Raw genomic sequence first — 23,783 nt, forward strand, 5'->3', positions numbered from 1 at the left:
TTGAATACTGGAACCTTTCCCATATCCAGAGAATTTTGGAATATTATAACCAATGGATCCACTATCTCCACTGCCGCTTCCTTTAAGAACCTAGGATGTAACAACAACTCTTCATTGGCAATGATGGATTGGGAAACGTTATTTAAAGGGACGACGGTGGAAAGGCAATGGCAAACATTCAAAGAGAGCATGGATGAAATGCAACAATTGTTTATTCCCATCTAGCACAAAAGTAAATTGGGAAAGGTAGCCAAACCATTGCTAACAAGGGAAATTAGAGATAGCATTAGATCCAAGGAAGAGGCATATAAATTTACCAGAAAAAACAACAGACCTGAGGATTGGGAGCAGTTTAGAATTCAGCAAAGAAGGACCAAGGGATTGATTAAGAAGGGGAAAATAGAGTATGAGAGCAAGCTTGCGGGGAACATAAAAACTGACTGTAAAAGTTTCTATAGGTATGTAAAGAGAAAAAGATTAGTGAAGACAACTGTAGGTCCCTTACAGTCAGAAACAGGGGAATTTATTATGGGGAACAAAGAAATGGCTGACCAACTAAATGCATACTTTGGTTCTGTCTTCACAAAGGAGGACACAAATATCATACCAGAAATGTTGGGGAGCACAGGGTTTAGTGAGAGAGAAGAACTGAAGGAAATCAGTATTAGTAGAGAAATGGTGTTGGGGAAATTGATGGGATTAAAGGCCGATAAATCCCCAGGGCCTGATGTTCTGCATCCCAGAGTACTTAAGGAAGTGGCCCTAGAAATAGTGGATGCATTGGTGGTCATCTTTCAAAATTCTATAGACTCTGGAACAGTTCCTACAGATTGGAGGGGAGCTAATGTAACCCCACTATTTAAAAAGGGAAGTAGAGAGAAAGCAGGGAATTATGGACCAGTCAGCCTGACGTCTAGTGGTGTGGTGAAAATTCTAGAGTCCATTATCAAAGATTTTATAGCAGAGTACTTAGAGAACAGTGGTAGAATTGGGCAGAGTCAACATGGATTTACGAAAGGGAAATCATGCTTGACAAATCTACTAGAATTCTTCGAGGATGTAACTAGTAGAGTTGATGAGGGGGAGCCAGTGGATGTGGCTTATTTGGACTTACAGAAGGCTTTCGACAAAGTCCCACATAAGAGATTAACATGTAAAATTAAAGCGCATGGGATTGGAGGTAGTGTATTGTGATGGATAGAAAATTGTTTGGCAGACAGGAAACAAAGAGTAGGGATAAATGGGTCTTTTTCCAAATGGCAGGCGGTGACTAGTGGGATACCGCAGGGATCGGTGCTAGGACCCCAACCATTCACAATATATATTAATGATTTAGATGAGGGAACTAAATGTAATGTCTCCAAATTTGCAGATGACACAAAACTGGGTGGGAGAGTGAGTTGTGAGGTGGATGCAGAGAGGCTTCTGGTTGATTTGGACAAGTTGACTGAGTGGCCTAATGCATGGCAGATGCAATATAATGCAGATAAATGTGAGGTTATCCACTTTGGTAGCAAAAACAGGAAGGCAGATTATTATCTGAACGGCTATAAACTGAGAGAGGGGAATATGCAACGAGACCTGGGTGTTCTCGTACACCAGTCGCTGAAGGTAAGCATGCAGGTGCAACAGGCGGTTAAAAAAGGCAAATGGTATGTTGGCCTTCATAGCGAGAGGATTTGAGTACAGGAGCAAGGATGTCTTTCTACAATTATACAGGGCCTTGGTGAGGCCACACCTGGAATATTGTGTGCAATTTTGGTGCCCTTATCTGAAGAAAGATGTTCTTGCTATAGAGGGAGTGCAGCCATGGTTTACCAGACTGATTCTTGGGATGGCGGGACTGACGTATGAGGAGAGGTTGAGTCAGTTAGGATTATATTCGCTGGAGTTCAGAAGAGTGAGGGGGGATCTCATAGAAATTCTAACAGGACTTGACAGGGTAGATGCAGGAAGGATGATCCCGATGGTGGGGGAGTCCAGAACCAGGGGTCATAGTCTAATGATACGGGGTAAACCTTTCAGGACTGAGATGAGAAATTTCTTCACCCAGAGAGTGGTGAACCTGTGGAATTCGCTACCACAGAAAGCAGTTGAGGCCAAAACATTGTATGTTTTCAAGAAGGAGTTAGATATAGCTCTTGGGTTTAAAGGGATCAAAGAATATGGGGGGAAAGCGCGAACAGGTCACTGAGTTGGATGATCAGTCATGATCATAATGAATGGTGGAGCAGGCTCGATGGGCCGAATGGCCTACTCCTGCTCCTATTTTCTATGTTTCTATGTTTCAGATGTTGCCACAAACTTTTCCACTTTATTTTTCTTCTGCTCTTTTCTGTCTCTATTTGCATATGTGTATCGCATATGCATGCTAGCATGGGTGTGTTGTATAGCCATAGGCGTCAACCGAATTAGAGTTCAAGTTTAATAAATTTCAACTTCTCTTCTCTAAACCTAAGAAAGCCTGTTTGTGCTGATTTCTTTGCCTTATAATTGGAAAGCGGTGAACCAAGGGGGAGATAAAAACACGATGTGTTTAAAATTAAACCCTGCTACAGTAAGACCAGGTGAAGGCTGAAAGGGAAACCTAAACCTCTTTCTTACCTGGTCATAACACAGCCAATTACATACTCTTGATGTCCCCCAGAATAAAGCACACCAACCAGGTTTCTTTAATCAACAACAACATTAACTATTTACTATAAAAATAGGTCTTAACCAATAATGAGATAATTCTATATACGAAAACTTCATAATTTACCTAGCCCTCATGCACACACACATACATTAAAAAAAAAGTTAACCAGGGAAAAATATTTTTTGCTTTATTGCTGTTTCATAGGAATGAAGGGAATAATAAAATGTCTAAGGTTGTCTCATTCTGGTAGAAAGTTCTTCAGTTCGGTGAGGTGTCCCCAAGTTGAATAGTCAGATGCCATTCGAAGTCTCTCCAGGCGCGGTTGATGAACAGTCTGTGATGGGTAGGTACTCAAGGCAATTCAACTGCAGCAGGCTTCACATAGGTCTTTCATCAGGGGTGTAGCAACAGGTCTTCTTAGGTTTTACAGCAGCAGTCTAGCAGTAGAAGATTTATTCAGGTTTCAGGATTTCTTAAAACACAGAAGGCAACAGGGATTCTTCAGAGACAGGAGGCAATAGGAATTTGCCATGCTTGAAATAGAGTTTCTTCTCAAGAGATACAGGATTCATTTATAGGGAGAGGTAACACTTTTTCTGGGTCTTCCTCTCTGATCTCCAGGCAGGTCAAAAACCAAATTTCAAATGCCTGCTCTTTGTCCAACTCACTGGCGTTTTAAAGGGTCCAAAGTGAAAGCAAAACCTTCCTAAACATGTCAAATGTCCAGACATAGAGTCTCCCTTGTCATTCAAAGTATTGCTCTGAGGAGGTCATACCCCTTGCTGGTTTCCTTGAAATTGCCTGCTTTCCTGTCCTTGTATATAAAGTCAGCTTCCTTTCAAAACATCTAGAAATTTCAGCTATTTGCTGGTGTCAATATCCACTGAAAAATCCTTTTTTAGTTTTTTAAAGCACACAGAATTCGACATACAAAAACAAATACCTTCTAACACATCTATAATCTTTCTCTTTTCTTTCTTTTCTTTTGGGCCTCCTTATCTCGAGAGACAATGGATACGCGCCTGGAGGTGGTCAGTGGTTTGTGAAGCAGCGCCTGGAGTGGCTATAAAGGCCAATTCTGGAGTGACAGGCTCTTCCACAGGTGCTGCAGAGAAATTTGTTTGTCGGGGCTGTTGCACAGTTGGCTCTCCCCTTGCGCCTCTGTCTTTTTTCCTGCCAACTACTAAGTCTCTTCGACTCGCCACAATTTAGCCCTGTCTTTATGGCTGCCCGCCAGCTCTGGCGAATGCTGGCAACTGACTCCCACGACTTGTGATCAATGTCACACGATTTCATGTCGCGTTTGCAGACATCTTTAAAGCGGAGACATGGATGTGATATGAACATGATTTCCCCTGTTCTGTGATTTGGATCATGGTTGCATTGCCTCCTGTAGAATGACTACTTATGGTAAATGCTGGGAAATTTTAGACCTAAACTGTATTCTACACCATCTACATTATTTCCTCTCTTCTCCATTTCCTTTAGTTTTGATGGATGACATTCCAGATTTTTCATTTGAATTTTTTCCTAACTATTGCCTGAATGGTTTGCTTTTCCTCACCGCATAATTATTTGGCCTGTTTTTTATTGTCTCTGATGCCCTTCTATTCTATATTGCTTTATGTGAGGTTGCATCTTGCTCCCTCAGCAGCCTTTCTTCTATCCTTTAATAATGATTTATTCAGTTCACCAAATTTGTCAGTCTTATGTGGGTCCTTAATGCATTCCAAAATGGCCAATGATTTCTGTTTTTTGCACATCATAAAATATTGTCTTTCATTGATCACATTTCATTTAGGATTGTGGTGTCTCTCAAACTTACCTGTTGTTACATTTGATAGCAAATCCTTCCTGAAAGTTAAAATTGTTATAAATTCTTAATTGAAAATATCATAGATATCTAGTGCTTCTTCAGTAATATGTAGGAAAATTAGTATTTTCATGTTTCTTGCTATTTTACGTTAACCCCAAGAGCTGCTAATATATTTATAACCATTGTTTAATCTCTTTCCAATTTTCTGCAAGGTTTCCCGTCACTGTAGGCTAAATGAAAGTGGTAATTTCAATATATCTACTTTCCTCTGAGGGTCTTTTTTCCAGTTCTATATTATGCATTCATTACTTCCACTTTCCTTTACCTTTCATTTGTAATTTCTGTCACCATGGGACCAAATTTATGGCTGTGTGATATGGCAGGGAGTTTTGTTGCCAGCTGTGGATATCTGGAAATTGCAGGTATATCTTTTCCTATTGTGTGCAGACAGTGGGCAAGGCCAGTAATGCACATCTGTAAGCTCAGCCCCGTGTATTGTTTTCATGTTAAGTTGTTTTCAAGAATTCTTTTAATTTAGCATTGGATAATTTAAAAAAAAACTACCCTTTTTGTTATGCTTGAAAATAACTTTACGCGCAGCACCATACAAATTCTATAATATAGACTGATTCCTCCAGTCTGGATGAAACTAGTTGCTTAATATAGACTTATTTCGAATGGTTCTAAATTCTCCCACTCAAACTGATGTAAACATTGTATCCACAGCGATATAATTGTATCCACCTTTGATACTTTGGTAAAAGTAATTTGTTCCAGAGATACTTTTAAAATGATCTCTGTACATAAAACATTCGCTAGCCAAGTCTCCAGTCTGTACCAGTTCCTGAAACACTTGCTGTGAAATTTCCAGGCCAGCGGGTGACAGAATAACTGGAGCCAAACAGTCGGATGTAGGGGTGGGGAACAACATTAATTGTGAACGTAAATGAGACGTAAATATTATAGCAGAGATTAGCTAGTATGATCCGGCGTGGATCGGCCTATTAGGAAAATATTGAAGTGTTTTCGAAGAGTTTTTATGCCATATATTCAAAAGCAAACAGTTGGATTTCAAGGTACATTAGCCTCCCGTTGACATGCTAATTTTCATCTGATTTTGAATTAATACGTGTCATCTTTATAAAAGAACAAACTAAAAAGGACCCGAGGGGATGGCAGAAAATGAAGCTGATGTAAAATAGAGTTGCAGTCTTGGGATTCAGTTGTCATGGAAACTGTTTAATTCTTCCTGACGGGGCGGGGCTGTCTGGGGCTCTGACGTTTCTCCTAGTTGGTCCGTTGAACCCCACAAGAGGCTGCTGTGCTTGTCACTCCTTCCTTCGGTGACATTACAGGAGCAGGACAGCAGATCCTGTGGTTGCACTGCAGCACGCTACAGTTTTATTTCAGAAAGATACAGGCTGCGACTCAAAAGGGCTGAAATAAAATCAGAAATTCTTCTATTCGTTCTCCTAACACTCTCGGACTTGGAATTTGCCTGCGTGAAATTGCACTTTTAAACTGACACTAGCATTACCTCTACGCAGAACTGGCAAGCAATTGCGGATAAAATAGCTTTAAGAGCCTCTTCAAATGTAATCGCTATTCATCTAACTTAAACCCATAAATCCAGGTGTGCACTGGCGGTAGGTGTTTCGCTTGCTTTGCACTGAATATAATATATGCGCCAGTGTGGCTATGGATGCTTACTCGCATGACAGATAATGCTCATAAAAATTAAGTAAAGGACGAACACGAACATGTGATGAATGATTTAAAACACGCGCGGAAACGAGAAGCACTCAAAACAACTTTCATGAATTATTCAGATGAGATAGACGTTTTCATACAAGGTCGATGCGTGAAAAAGGCTGGGCATTGAAAGAGTGGGAAAGCTTCTTGGTTCAGTTTGGGAGGTTACGACTGATCCTGCACCATCACAGCACGTAGACACTTCGGCGGAGATCTCACTGACATTTATTGCTGGAAGTATATTCGTCGCTCTTACTTCACAGCTGCCCGGAGATCTAAGCTGACTATTTCGTGCTTAAGTGAATTAAGTCTATTTTTGAACTCGAGTCCTGGAGGGATGAGCTCCAGACGAATAGGAAAGGAATAATATTTTTATGGATACCCATGGAAGAAAATTGTGATCTGTACTGGACAATGACTTGATGGGAAATTTTGGGCCAAAAAATGACTGTAAGTACTGTCATTTAAGAGAATGCAGTCTGCAATTGTGGTGATACTTTATGTTTCACCCTCTGTAGTTGTATCTATCTGGTTACAGTGGCGAGAATCTCCGCAAGTTCTGTTTTTTATCATCTCCTGTTTGGTTTAATATTGTATGGAGAAATTCACAGGTCCGAGTAGTATCGTGTCAATTTCCACCCATTCCTTGTGCAGTAATGTTCCAGTAAATGTTTTTAATTGGGAAATGCCCATTTCTTTTAGGGTGAGATGGGATGCTTTATGTTTATAATTACACTCTACAACTCTTGTTGGGGATAAAAATAACATGTACAAATGGCTTTAACTTTAGTGAGATGATTCTTGGGAAGTGAGCTGTGCCCGCCTGCCCACCGCCCTGGCTCTGCCCGCCTGCCCACCGCCCTACTCCAGTCCCAGCCTCTGCCTCTGCCTCTGCCTCATTCTACTGGAGGAGATGGAAAAGCGGGTTCTGACTCGTCGCCGGGGCGGTGAACCTTGCGCCAGCCCAACCTGCCAGAACTGATTTTAAAATCCACATACTTGTTGGCTGACGTCAAAATTTTGCGTTAAAAGGGAAACAGTAAATTTTTTTAAAACCCCACTTGTCTCCACCCTTTCCGTGCCTTGTACCGACAGGATGTAGTTCATTTTCCACGTTGGCGCTCCTTATTTTGAGCTTTTATTTCAGTCGTTTTGAGGTAGAGGACAGTGACACCCACAGCCGCCACTATCTACAATTGATTTAAGTGGGAATTGAGTTCTCACCTAATTTATACTTCGTAAAACTTTCACTGAAATCTGTCAGTAAGTTTTTTAAAAAAAGGCGTGTGAACTACATTCAGCAAGAAGCAATAAAAACCATTTCCCTTTTAAGAGGACGGTGGCGGTGAGATGAAAGCAGGATCCCCGCTCGTCTTTTCTTCTTAATCCCCGCTAGCTGCCTCCATGCGGAGCTGAATGATTCCCGGTGTAAGTAGAGGATCGGTTAGCAGATAGGCTGCCGCTTTTATTCCGCCTCCTTTTCTGTGAAGTTTTCCTTTGTTTGACAGTTTCCTGGAAGTGAGATGGATTTTGCTGGAGCTGGAGTCACCGCTCGGCGGGTTCCTGAGGGAAGAAGTGGCTGGGGTCAGGGACAGGGGCGCTGCAGGGAACTGCTCACTCTGTCAGTCCCTCATTTCTATTTTTTAGATGTTTGAAGTATTTCCTTTTCCTTTTCCTTCTCTTCCTTTTGTTAACATCCAAAGCTGTAAGATAAACAGTTTAAATAATGGGAAAGTGGGGGGTGATTTCTCCAACTTCCTGGAGTTTATATTTGTGTGTGTGTCTTGGTTTTTTTTGTCAAGAGTTCTGGCTTTTTGCCGCCACTGCGCATTCTGTAATTCCCTAGTAAAAGGACAAGGAACGGATGAGTCTATAAACCTTCATCAGGTCGAGGACCCCAGCAAAACTCTGCATTTGCAATGCAGATACTATTCAATGTTTTTATTATTACTGTTGCTGACCTAAATGGTTCAGAACAAATACTCTGGAAGCAGTAACTTAGGCCCTGAAGGCCCAAGATTGTGGCTCGTTCAGAAAAAAAAACTGCACCTGCCTCCGTAAAATGGCTTAAATAGTATCCATTGTGACTGCTTTAAAAGATTTTTCAGCGTAGGCAAATAATTTTGTTTCTAATTTCTCCGGAATGTGCTGTGGAAGCTATTTGCATTTATCCTCATCAAAAGGATGGCTTAATTCTTGTTAACAGATTTTTAATTGTGAATCTATTATGAAATGCACCTGGCAATGAAAATTAATTGTCTGCCTAACTAGAATTTGTAGAATGTGATATGCAATTATCAGTCACTAAACAATTAAGTGGAATGTTCCATGCTTTATTTCAATATTGTACATCACCCATTATCTGTGTGGAGGTAGAGGCAACAATGAGGTGATAATGGGGCAAAAACTCAGGGAAAGCATTATAATGTTTCACAAAAACAATGTGCAAATATTAATATTAAATATTAAGTCACAGAAGATCTGAAGTGCTTCTTAAACATTTTGTGTTTTCTGCTAGTGGGTCATGTGCTTGGTTGCAGTCTGTGAGAAATGAGATATATAACCATGTCTTATGATATATATAATTGTGTGTTGCCACGAGTGGAACAGTCCAACAAATCATTTCTCTGTCAATGTTTGATACCGTGGTGTTCTGATTGGCTGAACACTGCAGTTTTAGTCTCAGTTGGGAACTGTTTGGCCCAATTAAAGCGCTATCACAAGATGTACAAACATATCGAGTGAGTGTCCAGTAATTTCCACCTCATACTCCTGGTTGTGCTAGTGGCATGTAAAATATGTCCCTGTTTAAGTCCAGAAAACATTTCAGAAGAGTGCAAAATTGAGAGTAACAAGGTCAATGAGCATCCTTATATTTAATATCTGTGACATAGTCTGGGCAGTTAACCAGTAATAAATTTCAAACCTGCACACTAAATTCCACAGTCACTGTTTTGTGTAGTGTTTTATAGCACATTTGTGAAGCATTAGCTGCTGCAATTCCTGTGGCACTTTGATCTTTATAACTTTACAGTTTGTAGTTGGGAATTGGTCTGGAAATGTGTCAAGCAGGCGAGGACAGAAAGCTTTGTATAAACATTCAACATTTTGGTTTCTATTTACTACAGTGTACCTCAGTTAAAGTTTGCAGGGCAAATCAATTCAGGTATCAACTAATCCTCCTATTTCTAAAATTGTTAGCTTGTAGAAATAGTGATCATGGGTGGGCAAATTGCAAAATGCAGTCCTTTATAAAAGAAGGTTGTTACTCATTGATGGTGAATCATTTGCACACTTCCTTAACTAAGGCTAGATTTATGTTGCAGTTATCAGTCTGAGACTTGCAATGTAAGTTGCAGTCAGATGGTATCTTGCTCATAGTACGTGGTTGTAATTCAGATTTTCCAGCCTAGGCAGTTAAACTTGTAGAATTGTGCAGAGCTCCATACCCATCAATTCAGGGAGACGGTGGCATAGGGGTAATGTCACTGGACTTAATCCAGAGGCTCAGATTAATGCTCTGGGTATATGGGTTCAAATCCCACCATGGCAGTTGGTGGAATTTAAATTCATGATCTCAATTAATTAATAATAATAAATCTGTAAATGAAAGCTAGTCTCAGTAATGGTGCCATGAAACTATCATTGATTGTTATGAAAAATCCATCTGGTTCCCTAATGTCCTTTAGGGAAGGAAATCTGATGTCATTACCGGGGGCTGGATATTATCAGCCCCCTGACATTGGGGTTCATGGCGGGGGGGGGGGGGGCCCAGAAAATACCTCTGAGAGAAGCCCGCCATGAGTCTCAACACCAGGAAGGCCCCGCCCCATAATACTGGCAGCGGCGAGGTCTCATGGTGACCCCCTGCCCCTCAGCAATGGAACCTGAATTAAATCAATTTAATTAATGCATAATCACTTGCCTCATCCTGATGGTCATCCCACGCCGATATTCCAGCCGGTTGCTGAAACTCCCGCTCTTCGGATCTCCAAATGGAATCAAAACACTGGTGGGGAGGGGTGTAGAGTGAAGAGTGAAGTTTTCAGGGCGAGAGTTGGGGGGAGCAGGTAAAAGACTTGCTATTGGTTGCAGGGTTGGTGGAAAGGGGTTGAGGGTCAAGGTTTATGAAGTTCGGGGGGAAAGTTCGGGATCAGAATAAAAGTTATTTTTGGTGGAAGAGGGCAATTTATAGATTGATTACGCATTGGAGGGGGTGGGAGAGGGGATTCAAAGTGCTGTTAAAATGTTACTTTTACTTTTTACACCTTTAAAAACTTAAATGGCCCTGAAGGGCTTACAGCCCTTTAAGAATGGTGCCAGCGCCTGCATGGTGGTGCTGGATGTCGTTGCCAGGGACGGAGTGCCCGCCCCCTCTAAGTCATTGGGGGCAGGTGTTCTGCCCCCTCCATGTAAATGAATCGCCGTGCTAAATATCGCGGCGGCTGAGCAGCGCACATCACGCACATGTGACGTGTCGTTTTTGAAGCTTGCTGCCGAGATCAGTGGCAAGCTGTAAAAGTTCAGTCCCTGGTCTGGCCTACATGTGACTCCAGACCCACAGCAATGTGGTTGACTCTTAACTGCCCTCTGAAGCAACTTAGCAAGCCACTAAGTTATCAAGGGCATTTAGGGATGGGCAACTAATGCTGGCATTACCAGCGATACCCACATCCCATGAAAGAATAAAAAATTCAGATTTAAATGTTTTGATATTGTGGGCAGAAATGGCTGGACACTGAAAACATTTGACGAAACTCTGATGAGCTCAGGAGCCCACTGAATAATTTTTATACAGGTTTGACACAGCATTGGAACTGTACTTCAAGCGGTGTCAAAACCAGGCAGTATGAGACTTCAGGAGTCAGGTATAGCCTTGACTAAAATTATACATCAGCTTAAGGTTGATGTCCTCACTTTCTATCTTTTCCGTTTTCACATCAGCCATCCTATGGCTTCTGAATATGATTGTCAATTCAGAATCAAATTACAGCCCACGCTGATTAGAAACTGGATAGAGAGTATCCAAATTTATTTCATATGGGATCTTAGCAGCCAGCAGATAGAAGAGACTTTCATCTCATTGTGCCAGGCTGGATTTCATAGAAATCATAGAATGGTCACAGATTTGAATCCAGGTCACAAAGATCAATGACTAGTGTTTAATTTACTGCATCACCCAGTCATCCTTAATAATCTTGGTTCTGTATGTCCTGGACTCACTAGAATAGATTTTCTTCAATGGGAGTAAGTTAATTGAATTTTTAATGAAGTCTTTCATGAGATATGAGCATTGCCAGCATTTATTGCCCATCCCTAAATGCCCCATGTGGGGGTGATGGTGAGCCAATTTCTTAAACCACTGAAGTCTATGTGGTGAAAGTGCTTCCACAGTGCTGTTCCAGGAATTAGACCCCGTGACCATGATGAATTGGCGATATAGGTCCAAGTCAGAATGGGGTGTGACTTGGAAGGGAACTTAGAGGTGGCTGTGTTCCGATGCGCCTGCTGCCTTTGGACTTGTAGGTGCTGGAGGTCACTGGTTTGGGAAATCCTAATTGATACAAATAGTTTAGAACGAATTTGTTGATTTGTATCCGTTTTCTTTTAACTAGTGTTGCACTTGATTCATTATTGGGTTCTCAAATTAAGTACTTAAAGCAAAAGGGACATTTAGAATTTAATTTCCATAGAGTTAATTAAATGTTGTGATAATTGGTGGTTATTTTCCCTCTCAAAAAAAAAGCATACTTTTGGATCAATTAAATACTGTTTGGACAGAGCCAACCAGAAAGGGCTCATTTTGGGCTTAAATCAAACCTATTGTTCAGTATGGGATATACTTTTGTTTCTTGGTAGTGGTATATCCTCTAAATACAATTAGAGACATACTTTAATGGTGTTGTTTGAAAGGAGTGATTGGGACCAAAAGATTGTCTTCCTTCTCACACAGCATTACTCTCAGGTTTCTTTAGTAAAATATACAAGTTAGTAGACAAAGATGCAAGCATTTTATCTAAATTAGTAAACTACTTAATATGTAACATATACAGGGATCAGCGAATGATATTTGCAAAATAATTTGAAATTGCTTGTTTAAGATCTGAGTTTTTAAAAATCTTATTGTTTATAGAGATGTAACGAAATTATAACCAGAGCAGGAGTAAACATTTTGTTCAAGAAAATAGATACTTTGTAATTGAGCTGTGGCACAAAGTATCTGAGACTATGAATGAACAGTATTGAAGTAATCATTGTTAAGTTTTCAAATTAAACTGTCTGCGTTGTTGTGGTTTGAAATGTAAGAAGTATGTTTCATATGTAAATTTTGAGGTGATGTTGAACAAAATACATTGTTTACATTGTTTCTATTATTGGTACCTGCAATATCCGTGATTTATAAAGTTAGGTGTGAGTTTCTGCTGGAAGTCTCCAGCTCGCTATAACTGCAGTGGAAGAGTTGTGGCAACATTGGATAATCAGCATTAATGTTTATACCCATGAAAATTTACCCTCTTTAAATTAAATCACAAAGGGCTACTTTCCAGTCGGGAACATAAGAACTAGGAGCAGGAGTAGGCAATTCAGCCCCTTGAGCCTGCTCTGCCATTCAATACGATCATGGCTGATCTCATTTTGGCCTCAACTCCACTTTTCTGCCAGTTCTCCATAACCCTTCAATCCATTACTAATTAAAAATCTGTCTATCTCCTCCTTAAATTTACTCAATGTCCCAGCATCTGGGGTAGTGAATTCCACAGTAATTTCTCCTCATCTCTGTTTTATATCTGCTACCTCTTATCCTAAAACTATGACCTCTTGTTCTAGATCGCCCTACCAGAGGAAACATCCTCTCTACTTCTACTTTGTCAATCCCCTTAATCATCTTATATACCTCAATTAGACCTTCTCTCATTCTTCTAAACTCTAGAAAGTAAAGGCCTAAACTGCTCAATCTCTCTTCATAAGACAAACCCCTCATCCCTGGAATCAATCTAGTGAAGCTCCTCTGAACTGCCTCCAATGCAACTACATCCCTCCTCAAGTAAGGGGACCAAAACTGTACGCAATACTCCAGGTGCGGTCTCACTAATGCCTTGTACAGTTGCAGCAACACTTTCCTACTTTTATACTCTATACCTTTAGCAATAAATGCCAAAATTCTATTTGCCTTCCTTATTACCTGCTGCACCTGCAAACTAGCTTTCTGCGATTCATGCACAAGGACACCCAGATCCCTCTGCACTGAAGCACTCTGATGTTTCCCTCTATTACTACTTCTGTTGTATGCCATCTACTCGAAAAGTCTGCCAACACTTGAGAATTTAGTCATTTTAAGAAATGAACTGGAACTAACTCTGGTAAATATTTTAACGTTATGCAAAGTGTCCGAAATAATATTGCATTTAATTGTACTGTATTTCTTCCTCAGGATTACAGGGAAGATGGTATGGATTTGGGAAGTGATTCATGCAGTCGAGCAAGTTCTGAGACAAGCTCCAACAAAGTGACACCATGTTCTGAGCACAAATCCTCTCCAAGTCTGGATCTTGGCACATTGGGGGACTATGAAGAAGATGAGGATTATCAGGAATATAAAAAGAAGGTGATAGAGGAGTGGGAAAGTGAGTATGGTGACTACACTGAGAACAATGGCTTTGTTAAAACTGCTAGCAGGAGTTTAGCGGAGGAGTTTCAAGAGGTTAAAGTCATCCCACCAGTACCTTCTGATGTTACTCCAGGTGAAATGAAACAAAATGGCAACATAGCACCAACTAAACAAGGTGGAAAAGGAAATAAGACTCATCCAAAGCTGCAGAAGGCATTGCGAATAACAGGTGGTGGTGTGGCCACAAACCAGTTGGAGACTGCAGCGACTTTTGTAACAGAAGAACAACAGCTTCCAACCATGGATTGGGAAGCCCTTGAGAAGCACCTTGCAGGTTTACAGTTTCAAGAACAAGAAGCACAGAACCAAAACCAGAGCCAGACAAAAACAAACTTCACATCAGTAAGTTGATTCTTTCCAAAATTATTTATTTGCACTTTTTAAGATTAACATTTGCTGCCCATGAACCTTTGGAAACTTATTTTTTAGCCCAATAATCATTATGCAGTGGAAAGTAAAATACCTGGAACAGTATTGGGTGCACAATAATGAAGATCACATTTAATGCAGAAAACTAAGAGTCTTGGGAAGTCAATATTTTTTCCAACTTTCTTCCATCAGCTGACACACACAAAGAGTATCAATGACCATTGTTAAGAGTCTCCAAACTAACTTACTGAGAAATCCACCCAAGTAGAGTTCTGTTTGGTAGAAATGAAGTGTACACAATCTACCTGTATTTGCCAAATTCCAGAGATTTTAGGCAAAGGTTGGCAAGAGATAAGGTTTAAGAGCCCCTGGGGTGTGCATATTGCTTTAGCTTAACCGACTAAATCCATGCAGCTTACCAGCATAGAACACTGGTAAACATCTGTCGAGTGGCCTATTTCTATGCTGTAAATACTATGTAACACTGCTAACCAAGCTGGATCCACCCTCCTCATTAGGGCTTGCATTGGAGCTGATTGTGGAAGAATCACATCATCCCCCTTCAAGTAACATTGGTCAGCCAGCCTGGCTCATTAATCATCAATGGCCTTTAGCCAAACTAACCCTTTTGGTTCACTAAATTAAAGCTTACATATTTTTGTCTAATAATCATTGTGGTCTTTCATCGTTGGGTGTGTCATTTTGGAAGCCACTAGACTCCAGAGAATCCAATTGCCTCTTCTTACCTTTTCCTTCAGTTGAGGTGGTTGGTCATTAGACAACTGACAGTGCTGATTTGAATCCTTACTAGCAGATATCAGGAAAGGTGTGGTGAGCAGCATAGCTTATCTGAGTGCATTCCCACCATGCTCCGGACCACAGCATTGATATGCACTATATTGTATGACTACAGTTCCACCAGTTGAATATATGGAGCTTCAACAGCAACTGTTTGCTTCTCTATTCTCATTGGAGCCACCTAACACTGGGTATATGAGCATGTGTTCATACATACTGCATTTGGAAAAAAAACTTTCCAATTGGTGGTGTCCCAAATCTCAAGGGTTTTCTAGACTGATTATATAATGGTGTGAAAGGACAAACACAGGACAGCTTCCAAAGTGCCAACCAGCTTGATGTTGTAGATGTGTCGTGCTACTTAATAGACTTTTGAAGATCCTCATGTGTTGGATTTTGGAAAAGAGATGTGCTGAGCAATAGCTTAATGTTGGCAGGAGACTACAGTATTCTTACTAAATAGTGCAGTGTGCTCAGAATGATGATGTAATTCAGGGTAGGGCATCTTCAAGGCTCAGCTGTGTTAGAAAATGCTTCTTTTAAATTCAGGAATGGAAGGAATGTAGTTTTTTTAATTTGCAAAGTGGATTCAGGTTTTACATTGTAATTTCTAATGAATTCCTTCTTGGGGGAGAAATACTTGCAGTGTTGAAGGAATAGCTGTTTTAATGCATACTTAGGAACACAATTCATGCTTGGATAAAATGCCTTGCGGGACTTTGCTTATCAGACATAATCATGGGTTTTGATGGTGTATTTTAAGCTGTAGGAAAGCCAAGCAGTTTATACTAAAAGTTACTATATTTTGGTTAAGTCGACTGTAAGGATTAAGATGTTTTAGGTGTTTCTGATGACAATCAGCATATTTGGCATTGGAAGGAAATAAATATTTTGAAGAGTATTTCCATTCAAAGGATCATTTTTCCAAATCTGGTTTAGAAAGTAAAGCATTACCCATTCAAATAAACCAGCTCTGTAATACTCACGTTTAGTTGAGGATCTGAGCTCTGCATTGTTTACACTTGAAAAATATTAACCCCACATTTCATGAGTTGTTCATCATCTTGGACTGAAAGTTTTGTCTTAGTTTATGTTCCATTTTTCTTGAAAATGTTGCACAGAAACACAAATGTACCTTCAGTGTTTGTTAGTGTAAATTAAAGGAAGCAGGTGGAACAACGGAGCAACCCCTTGAAATGGGGTTTTCAAACTTAAAACATTTGGATTAACAGCACAGCAATCTGTTGCCCATCTGAAGCCTTTGTTTGTTTGTTCCACCTTTTCCTTTTTCTGTCAAAAATGTTTTTGATGGAACTGGATTCTCAGACCCGATTGTAGGCCCAATTGTCATCTATTTGCTTAACACTGCTGCAGGAACTACATTTTTTTCCATTGGAAGTTATTTATACATGAATTGTTCAAGTACAAAGTTTTTTTTTAATAGAAATTAAGAATCTAAAGAGATTGTTCTGATTTTCATAGGGAATACTTAACTTGCCAAATTCTGGGCATTGATCTCTGTTTTGAATTTGTGTGAGGATTATTACATTTCATAATGCTTACTCCTTGTGGGTGGCATCCCGACCTGGAACTATATTGTCATTCCTTCACTGCTGCTGGGCCAAAATCCTGGGACTCCCTCCCTGACAGCACTGTGGGTATACCTACACCACATGGACTGCAATGGTTCAAGAAGATGGCTCAACACGTCCTTCTCAAGGACAATTAGAACATTACAGTGCAGTACAGGCCCTTCGGCCCTCGATGTTGCGCCGACCTGTGAAACCATCTGACCTACACTATTCCATTTTCATCCATATGTCTATCCAATGACCACTTGACCAATGACTAACAAATAAAGCTACAGGGAGTGAGATTTTATAATTGTTCCGTTATATTAGGTGTCTTATCAAAAAAAATCTTTGCCTTGTTTGCTAATTAAGGATGGGCAGTAAATGCTGGCATAGCTAGTGACACCCACATCATATAAATAATTTTTTTTTAAATGAGCGGGAGAACCCTGTGGAAATTCACACTCATCAGCTTTGTGAGATTGATGTACTAAGAAATAAGAACTTCCTATAGATCCCAGAGAAAAGAGGAAATCTCTGGCTTGTGACAGCGGTTTTCAATTGAATAACAATTCAATAGTTTCACCGAATGTTTGGTGAAGACAATTGCGTGGTGAGTTGGCCAAGAGCTGCTGTTGACAATGACTGGATCTCCATCAGCCACTGCAGAGAGCAGAGGAAGTCTGAAGACCCTTGCTGCAGGATTTAGGGATTAAGTGAACTTTAGCACAGCAGATACTTCTAGACTCTTAATAATTTAACTCAATTACAATGTTTGGTTTTATTACCATTCAGTCTTGTCTGGCTGGGTTGGCAGATGATCTGACTTAGAGCTCTCTGTAGTGACTGCTAATACCATTCACCAAAGGGCAATGCGCTTTTGGCCATAGTGTTCAACCTGACAGCATGCTGAAGACTGAACCTATTCAAAGCTGCGGTAGGCTGATTGAACACAACTGTTTGCAAAACCAGAGTTTTAATATCTGAACTACTGAAATGTGAAATGTTAGAATTTTTAAAAAATAATTTTTCATTCACAAAATACTTTTGGTATGATCTGAGTAGTAAACAGGCACTGCCCTTGTCCTTCAGAAGAAAAGTATTCCCGTTTTATTTTCCTAGGCCATCTTGCACAGGCAAGGTGATTTAATTTACTTGTGATGCAGTGAAATGAATTTCATTCAAGTTGTTGTGAACCAAAGTTTCTCTCTTGCCTCAATGTGTAAAGATTGGCAATCCTTTTTGAGAAATCTTTTACTTTGGCAGGAACCCTGCTGGTCCTGTGTGCAGTGTACAAATGGGAGTTAACGGCTGTTGAAAGCTTTTTGTGAGGCTGTTCATGAATGTCATACCCATGTTCTAATGGGAGGAAGCAGAGAATAATGATCCTTGTTCATATTAGGATAGTGATCTTATTACCATGCTTTTCCTTGGTGTTCTTTTTTATTATAAGTAATGATGTATGGAATTGCATTGATCAACAGATTACTGTAACCCTATTTTTAAATAGTAGATTTAATTGAAATTTTTTTTAATCTTCAGTTACAAACCTTGGATCATGCCATCTATTTTTGCTAATTTAGTGGGAAAGTGGATGGCTGAGATCGGGCAGGGGGAAGGAGGAAAAATTCAAGGAAGAATCATAACCAGCATCCTAATTGTGTTAACGGAGGCTTATGATAGATTCCCCCTATCTGTTGTCTTGGTCACTTTTGACTTCTTGTGAGGATAGTGAGTACTGCAAATGATCCCTATGCCTTAGTGGTATAGGGTGCCATTTCAGATGCAAATAAAAATAATTGTTAATTTTTAATTTTATCTTTATTTTTAATTTTAATCTGAGATTACTGTGAATTGTGATAACTATGTAAGGCACATCTATTCCTGTAGTTATTTAAAATTCTCCAATTCAGCTTTAAAGTTTCTACAGGAAAACATCTGCATGCATGTTTTGGGAATTGAGGCCCAGTGCTGAAAGGGTTAAGAAGCTCCTGTTTTTAAATATGAATCTGGAGGTAAGTTGGCATATCTAACTGTAGAGGGTGCTGTTCACATTTTCTGTTGAATTTAGAATGTAGTCTTAGTGAATTTCACTGCATGAATGCGTTTGCAGAATTTATTTAAAATTCTCAAATATATACCATCCAAATGTATCTCAAAGGCAATAAAGCAAACTTGCACCTAATTGTTCTCATATCAGCAATTGGCAAAATAATGCCAATTGATGTTAGGAGTAACATGGGGCAGTCCCTGTTTGAAGGTACCCTAGTAAATAGCAACCAACGTGGTTTCAGAAAGAGCTGAGCAACTCTCTTCACTTCAGAGAAAATTACGCCTTAGATGGACTTTGTTAAACTTTGATAGAATATGCCTAGATTTAAAGAAAATTTCCAGAAAACAAAATTGAGATGTGAGACTACAACACAAACCTAAGGAACTTGTAGGTGGATAAAGAATTGGCTGAAAGAGAGTGCTTTCAGGCTGGGCAGTTATATTGTAGGGTGTTCGTGGATTGGTGTTGGTGCCTCTTCTGTTTCATATTCCAAATCCTTTATGTGGATCAAAAGTGCAAATTAGTCAAATTCATCACTGCCCCTCAGTTTAGAATCAATCAGTGGAATCTGACAAAGCAGTTAATAGAAATCATAGAAAATTTATGACACAGAAGGAAGTGATTTGGCCCATCGCGTCCATGCTGGTTGACAAAGAATTACCCAGTCTAATCGCACCTTCCTGCACTCGGACTGTAGCCCTGCAGTTCACGGATCTTCAGTAGACATCTGAGTACTTTTTAAACGTAATGAGAGTTTCTGCCTCTACCACCCTTTCAGGCAGAGAGTTCCAAGCCCTTACTTTCCTCTGGATCTCCCCTCTATCAATTACTTTAAATATACACCCCCTGGTTTTTGACCCCTCTGCTAAGGTAAATAGGTCAACCTTATTTACCCTATCTAGGCCCCTCATAATTTTATACACCTCAATTAAGTCACCCCTCAGCCTCCTCTGTTTCAAGGAAAACAATCCCAGCCTATCCAAAATAAAAACAAAAATGCTGGAAATACTCAGCATGTTTGGCAGCATTTGGTAGGAGTGGAGAAGTAAGCTCTGTAGCAAGCAATAAACAGTCTCCACCAAACCAAAAGGAACAGGCCACCACCTGCCTATCCAGTCTTTCCTCATAGCTAAAATTTTCCAGTCCTGGCAACATCCTTATAAGTCTCCTCTGCACCCTCTCCAATGCAATCACATCTTTTCTGTAATGTGACCAGAACTGGATGCATTGCTCAAGCTGTGGTCTAACTACTGTATACAGTTCTAGCAAAACATCTCTACTTTTATATTCCATGTCTTGGCTAATAAAGAGAAACTTGCCATATGGATTCTTAACCACCTTATGGACCTGTCCTGCTTCCTTTGAGGCTCTGTGAACATTGTTACGACCGACCTCTCCAGGCAAAGCCCCCAATCAAAATATACGAATCTGATTGTGGTGGGAGAAACACACTGTTAATTCAATCCCATCCCTCCACAGATCACAGAATACAGAATAATACAGTGCAGAAGAGGCCCTTCGGCCCATCGAGTCTGCACCGATGCATTAGAACACCTGAGCTGTCTACCTAATCCCATTTGCCAGCACTTGGCCCATAGCCTTGAATGTTATGACGTGCCAAGTGCTCATCCAGGTACTTTTTAAAGGATGTGAGGCAACCTGCCTCTACCACCCTCCCAGGCAGTGCATTCCAGACCGTTACCACCCTCTGGGTAAAAAAGTTCTTCCTCAAGTCCCCCTTAAACTTCCCACCCCTCACCTTAAACTTGTGACCCCTCGTAACTGACCCTTCAACTAAGGGGAACAGCTGCTCCCTATCCACCCTGTCCATGCCCCTCATAATCTTGTACACCTCGATCAGGTCACCCCTCAGTCTTCTCTGCTCCAGCGAAAAACAACCCAAGCCTATCCAACCTCTCTTCATAGCTTAAATGTTCCATCCCAGGCAACATCCTGGTGAATCGCCTCTGCACCCCCTCCAATGCAATCACATCCTTCCTATAATGTGGCGACCAGAATTGCACACAGTACTCCAGCTGTGGCCTTACCAAAGTTCTGTACCACTCCAACATGACCTCCCTGCTTTTGTAATCTATGCCTCAATTGATAAAGGCAAGTGTCCCATATGCCTTTATCAGCACCCTATTAACCTGCCCTTCTGCCTTCAGAGATCTATGGACAAACACGCCAAGGTCCCTTTGTTCCTCGGAACGTCCCAGTGTCAGGCCATTCATTGAATACTTCCATGTCACGTTACTCCTTCCAAGGTGTATCACCTCACACTTTTCAGCGTTAAATTCCATCTGCCACTTTTCTGCCCATTTGACCATCCCGTCTATATCTTCCTGTAACCTAAGACACTCCACCTCACTTAACCACTCGGCCAATCTTTGTGTCATCTGCAAACTTACTGATCCTACCTCCCACATAGTCATCTATGTCGTTTATATAAATGACAAACAATAGGGGACCCAGCACAGATCCCTGTGGTACGCCACTGAACACTGGCTTCCAGTCACTAAAACAACAGTCTGTCATCACTCTCTGTCTCCTACAGCTAAGCCAATTTTGAATCCACCTTATCAAGTTACCTTATATCCCATGTGCATTTGCTTTCTTGATAAGTCTCCCATGTGGGACCTTGTCAAAGGCTTTGCTGAAATCCATGTAAACTACATCAACTGCACTACCCTCATCTACACACCTGGTCACATGCTCAAAAAATTCAATCAAATTTGTTAGGCATGACCTCCCTCTGACAAAGCCATGCTGACTATTCCGAATCAAATTTTGCCTCTCCAAGTGGAGATAGATTCTCCCCTTCAGAATTTTTCCAATAGTTTCTCTACCACTGATGTGAGACTCACTGGTCTGTAGTTCCCTGGCTTATCTCTACAACCTTTCTTAAATAGTGGGACCACTTTAGCTGTTCTCTAGTCCTCTGGCACCTCCCCTGTGGCCAGAGAGGAATTAAAAATTAGGGTCAGAGCCCCTGCAATTTCCACCCTCGCCTCCCACAGCATCCTGGGACACAAATCGTCCAGACCTGGAGATTTGTCCACTTTTAAGCCTTCCAAAACCTCCAATACCTTGTCACTCCCTATGACAATTTGCTCAAGAAGCTCACAGTCTCTGTCTCTAAGTTCCATATCTACATCCTCATTCTCTTGGGTGAAGACAGATGTGAAATATTCATTCAACACCCTACCAATGTCCTCTGGCTCCACCCACAAATTTCCCCCTTGGTCCCTCATGGGTCCTACTCTTTCCCTGGTTATCCTCTTCCCATTGATATACTTATAGAATATCTTGGGATTTTCCCTACTTTTACCAGCCAGAGCTTTCTCATATCCCCTCTTTGCTCTCCTAATTGCTTTCTTCAGCTCCATCCTACACTTTCTGTACTCCACTAATGCTTCCATTGATTTGCTCTCCTTGTATTTACTAAAAGCCTCTCTTTTTCTTCTCACCATACCCTGAATGTTTCTGGTCATCCATGGTTCTCTGGGCTTGTTGCTCCTACCTATTACCCTAGAGGGAACATGTTGGGCCTGTACCCTCCCCATTTCCTTTTTGAATGCCCCCCACTGCTCTTCTGTAGATTTCCTGACAAGTAACTCTTTCCAGTCTACCTTGGCCAGATCCTGCCTTATTTTACTAAAATTTGCTCTCCCCCAATCCAAAACCATTTTTTGCAACTTGTCTATTTCTTTCTCCATAACAAGCTTAAATTGTACCATGTTATGGTCGCTATCACCAAAATGCACCCCCACCAACACATCAACCACCTGTCCGGCTTCATTCTCCAGAATTAGGTCCAGCACTGCACCCTCCCTTGTTGGATCCTCTACATATTGAGCTACATTTTGAGATCACCTAACATATCATTTTAAACTTTCCAAATTGAAGAAAGACCCAGCCAAATTGTACCATCTGTTAACCCCCAAACGCGGCTAACCAAACTAGTTGTCTTTAAATCAACAAATTAACTGTCAAATTAGAAAAACTAAATTTTTAAACACAACTAAGAAATAAACAACATTTAAAACAGAAAAAAATTAGAGTCCTTGCAGATTTACACTCCTGCCGCCTGTGGAACAGTCCAAGGTTGCTTGAAGTCCTCACAGCCGTCTGACGGGGAGCAAAAGGTTATTCAACAGTAGAACAGCCCGTAGTCTAATTCAGAAGTCGAAATAGTTGCTCCTTCTCCAGTGATGAATTTCAACAATTAACAACTTGCAAACACTTTTGAATGAATCAATTTGGCTTTAGAATTTTTGAGGGATAAAAGATTGTCACAGTCTACCTTCCCTTCCTTCAGTTTAAATTATCAGAGATCTCTGTTTTGGCTTGACCTTTTAGAATTTTGAGAGAGAATAATAACTAAACAGACTAAATTCTTTTCCGTCACTTTAAATGGTCTGAGAGCACTCCTTTCAGGTGCTAACACACAGCTGTCTGTCTCTCAAAAGCCAGCTTTTCAATTAGTTTCAAATGCCATTCGACAACAATGTATCTCTTGATGCTCAGTCCGAATGGCTGAATCCCGTCAACGAGAATGCTCTCTTTGAATCACAGTCTCCGAATGGCTGTATACTGGGCAACGAGAATGCACTCTTAGAATCAGTTTCTGGGGCTTGCTGCCTTAAAGCAGCATGTCTCCCTTTCCAGCCTTAAAGACACACTGCATTCTTTCCAAAAAAAAACCTACAGGATCATAACATACACTCCAAGTCCCTCTGTTCATCCACACTACTCAGTATCCTCCCATTTATTGTGTATATATGTGCCTTATTGCACCTCCCAAAATGTATTCCCTCACACTTCTCTGGATTGAATTCCATTTTCCACTTTTCTGCCCAACTGACCATGTTAGTGTCTAAGTTCTGTTCATGGATGTTAAATACCTAGTAGTTGAAGGTAATAGAGTGAACAGGTGTTGGGTGTTGATTAGTTAATTGTACTCAAATGTGTATCTGAAAAGAAGAGCCAGCCAGCGCTGGCTGGCGTTTGTTAGGGGTAGAGGAGTAAGCTCTGTGGCAAGCAACAGCACAGCCTCCCAGTTCTTCCTGTCATCTATCACAGAGGTCTTAGATGACAGCACGAGGGAGAGACTC

At 40.7% G+C, this 23,783-nt stretch overlaps 1 protein-coding gene across 5 annotated transcripts in view; it reads left to right on the forward strand.

Moving 5' to 3' along the window:
• Window positions 1-23,783, forward strand: part of schip1 (schwannomin interacting protein 1) — a 763,480-nt gene that overhangs the window by 512,485 nt on the left and 227,212 nt on the right. For 2 of the 5 annotated variants that reach the window (XM_068042156.1, XM_068042161.1), the window contains exon 2: window positions 13,639-14,217. In XM_068042156.1, the coding sequence (XP_067898257.1) occupies window positions 13,639-14,217 (579 nt within the window). Of the gene's footprint in view, window positions 1-6,147; window positions 6,657-7,349; window positions 7,635-13,638; window positions 14,218-23,783 lie in introns of those variants that run through there. The other 3 variants (XM_068042157.1, XM_068042160.1, XM_068042158.1) reach the window with 3 other exon arrangements.

This window comes from Heterodontus francisci, chromosome 11, assembly GCF_036365525.1.
Source record: "Heterodontus francisci isolate sHetFra1 chromosome 11, sHetFra1.hap1, whole genome shotgun sequence".
NCBI lineage: Eukaryota > Metazoa > Chordata > Chondrichthyes > Heterodontiformes > Heterodontidae > Heterodontus > Heterodontus francisci.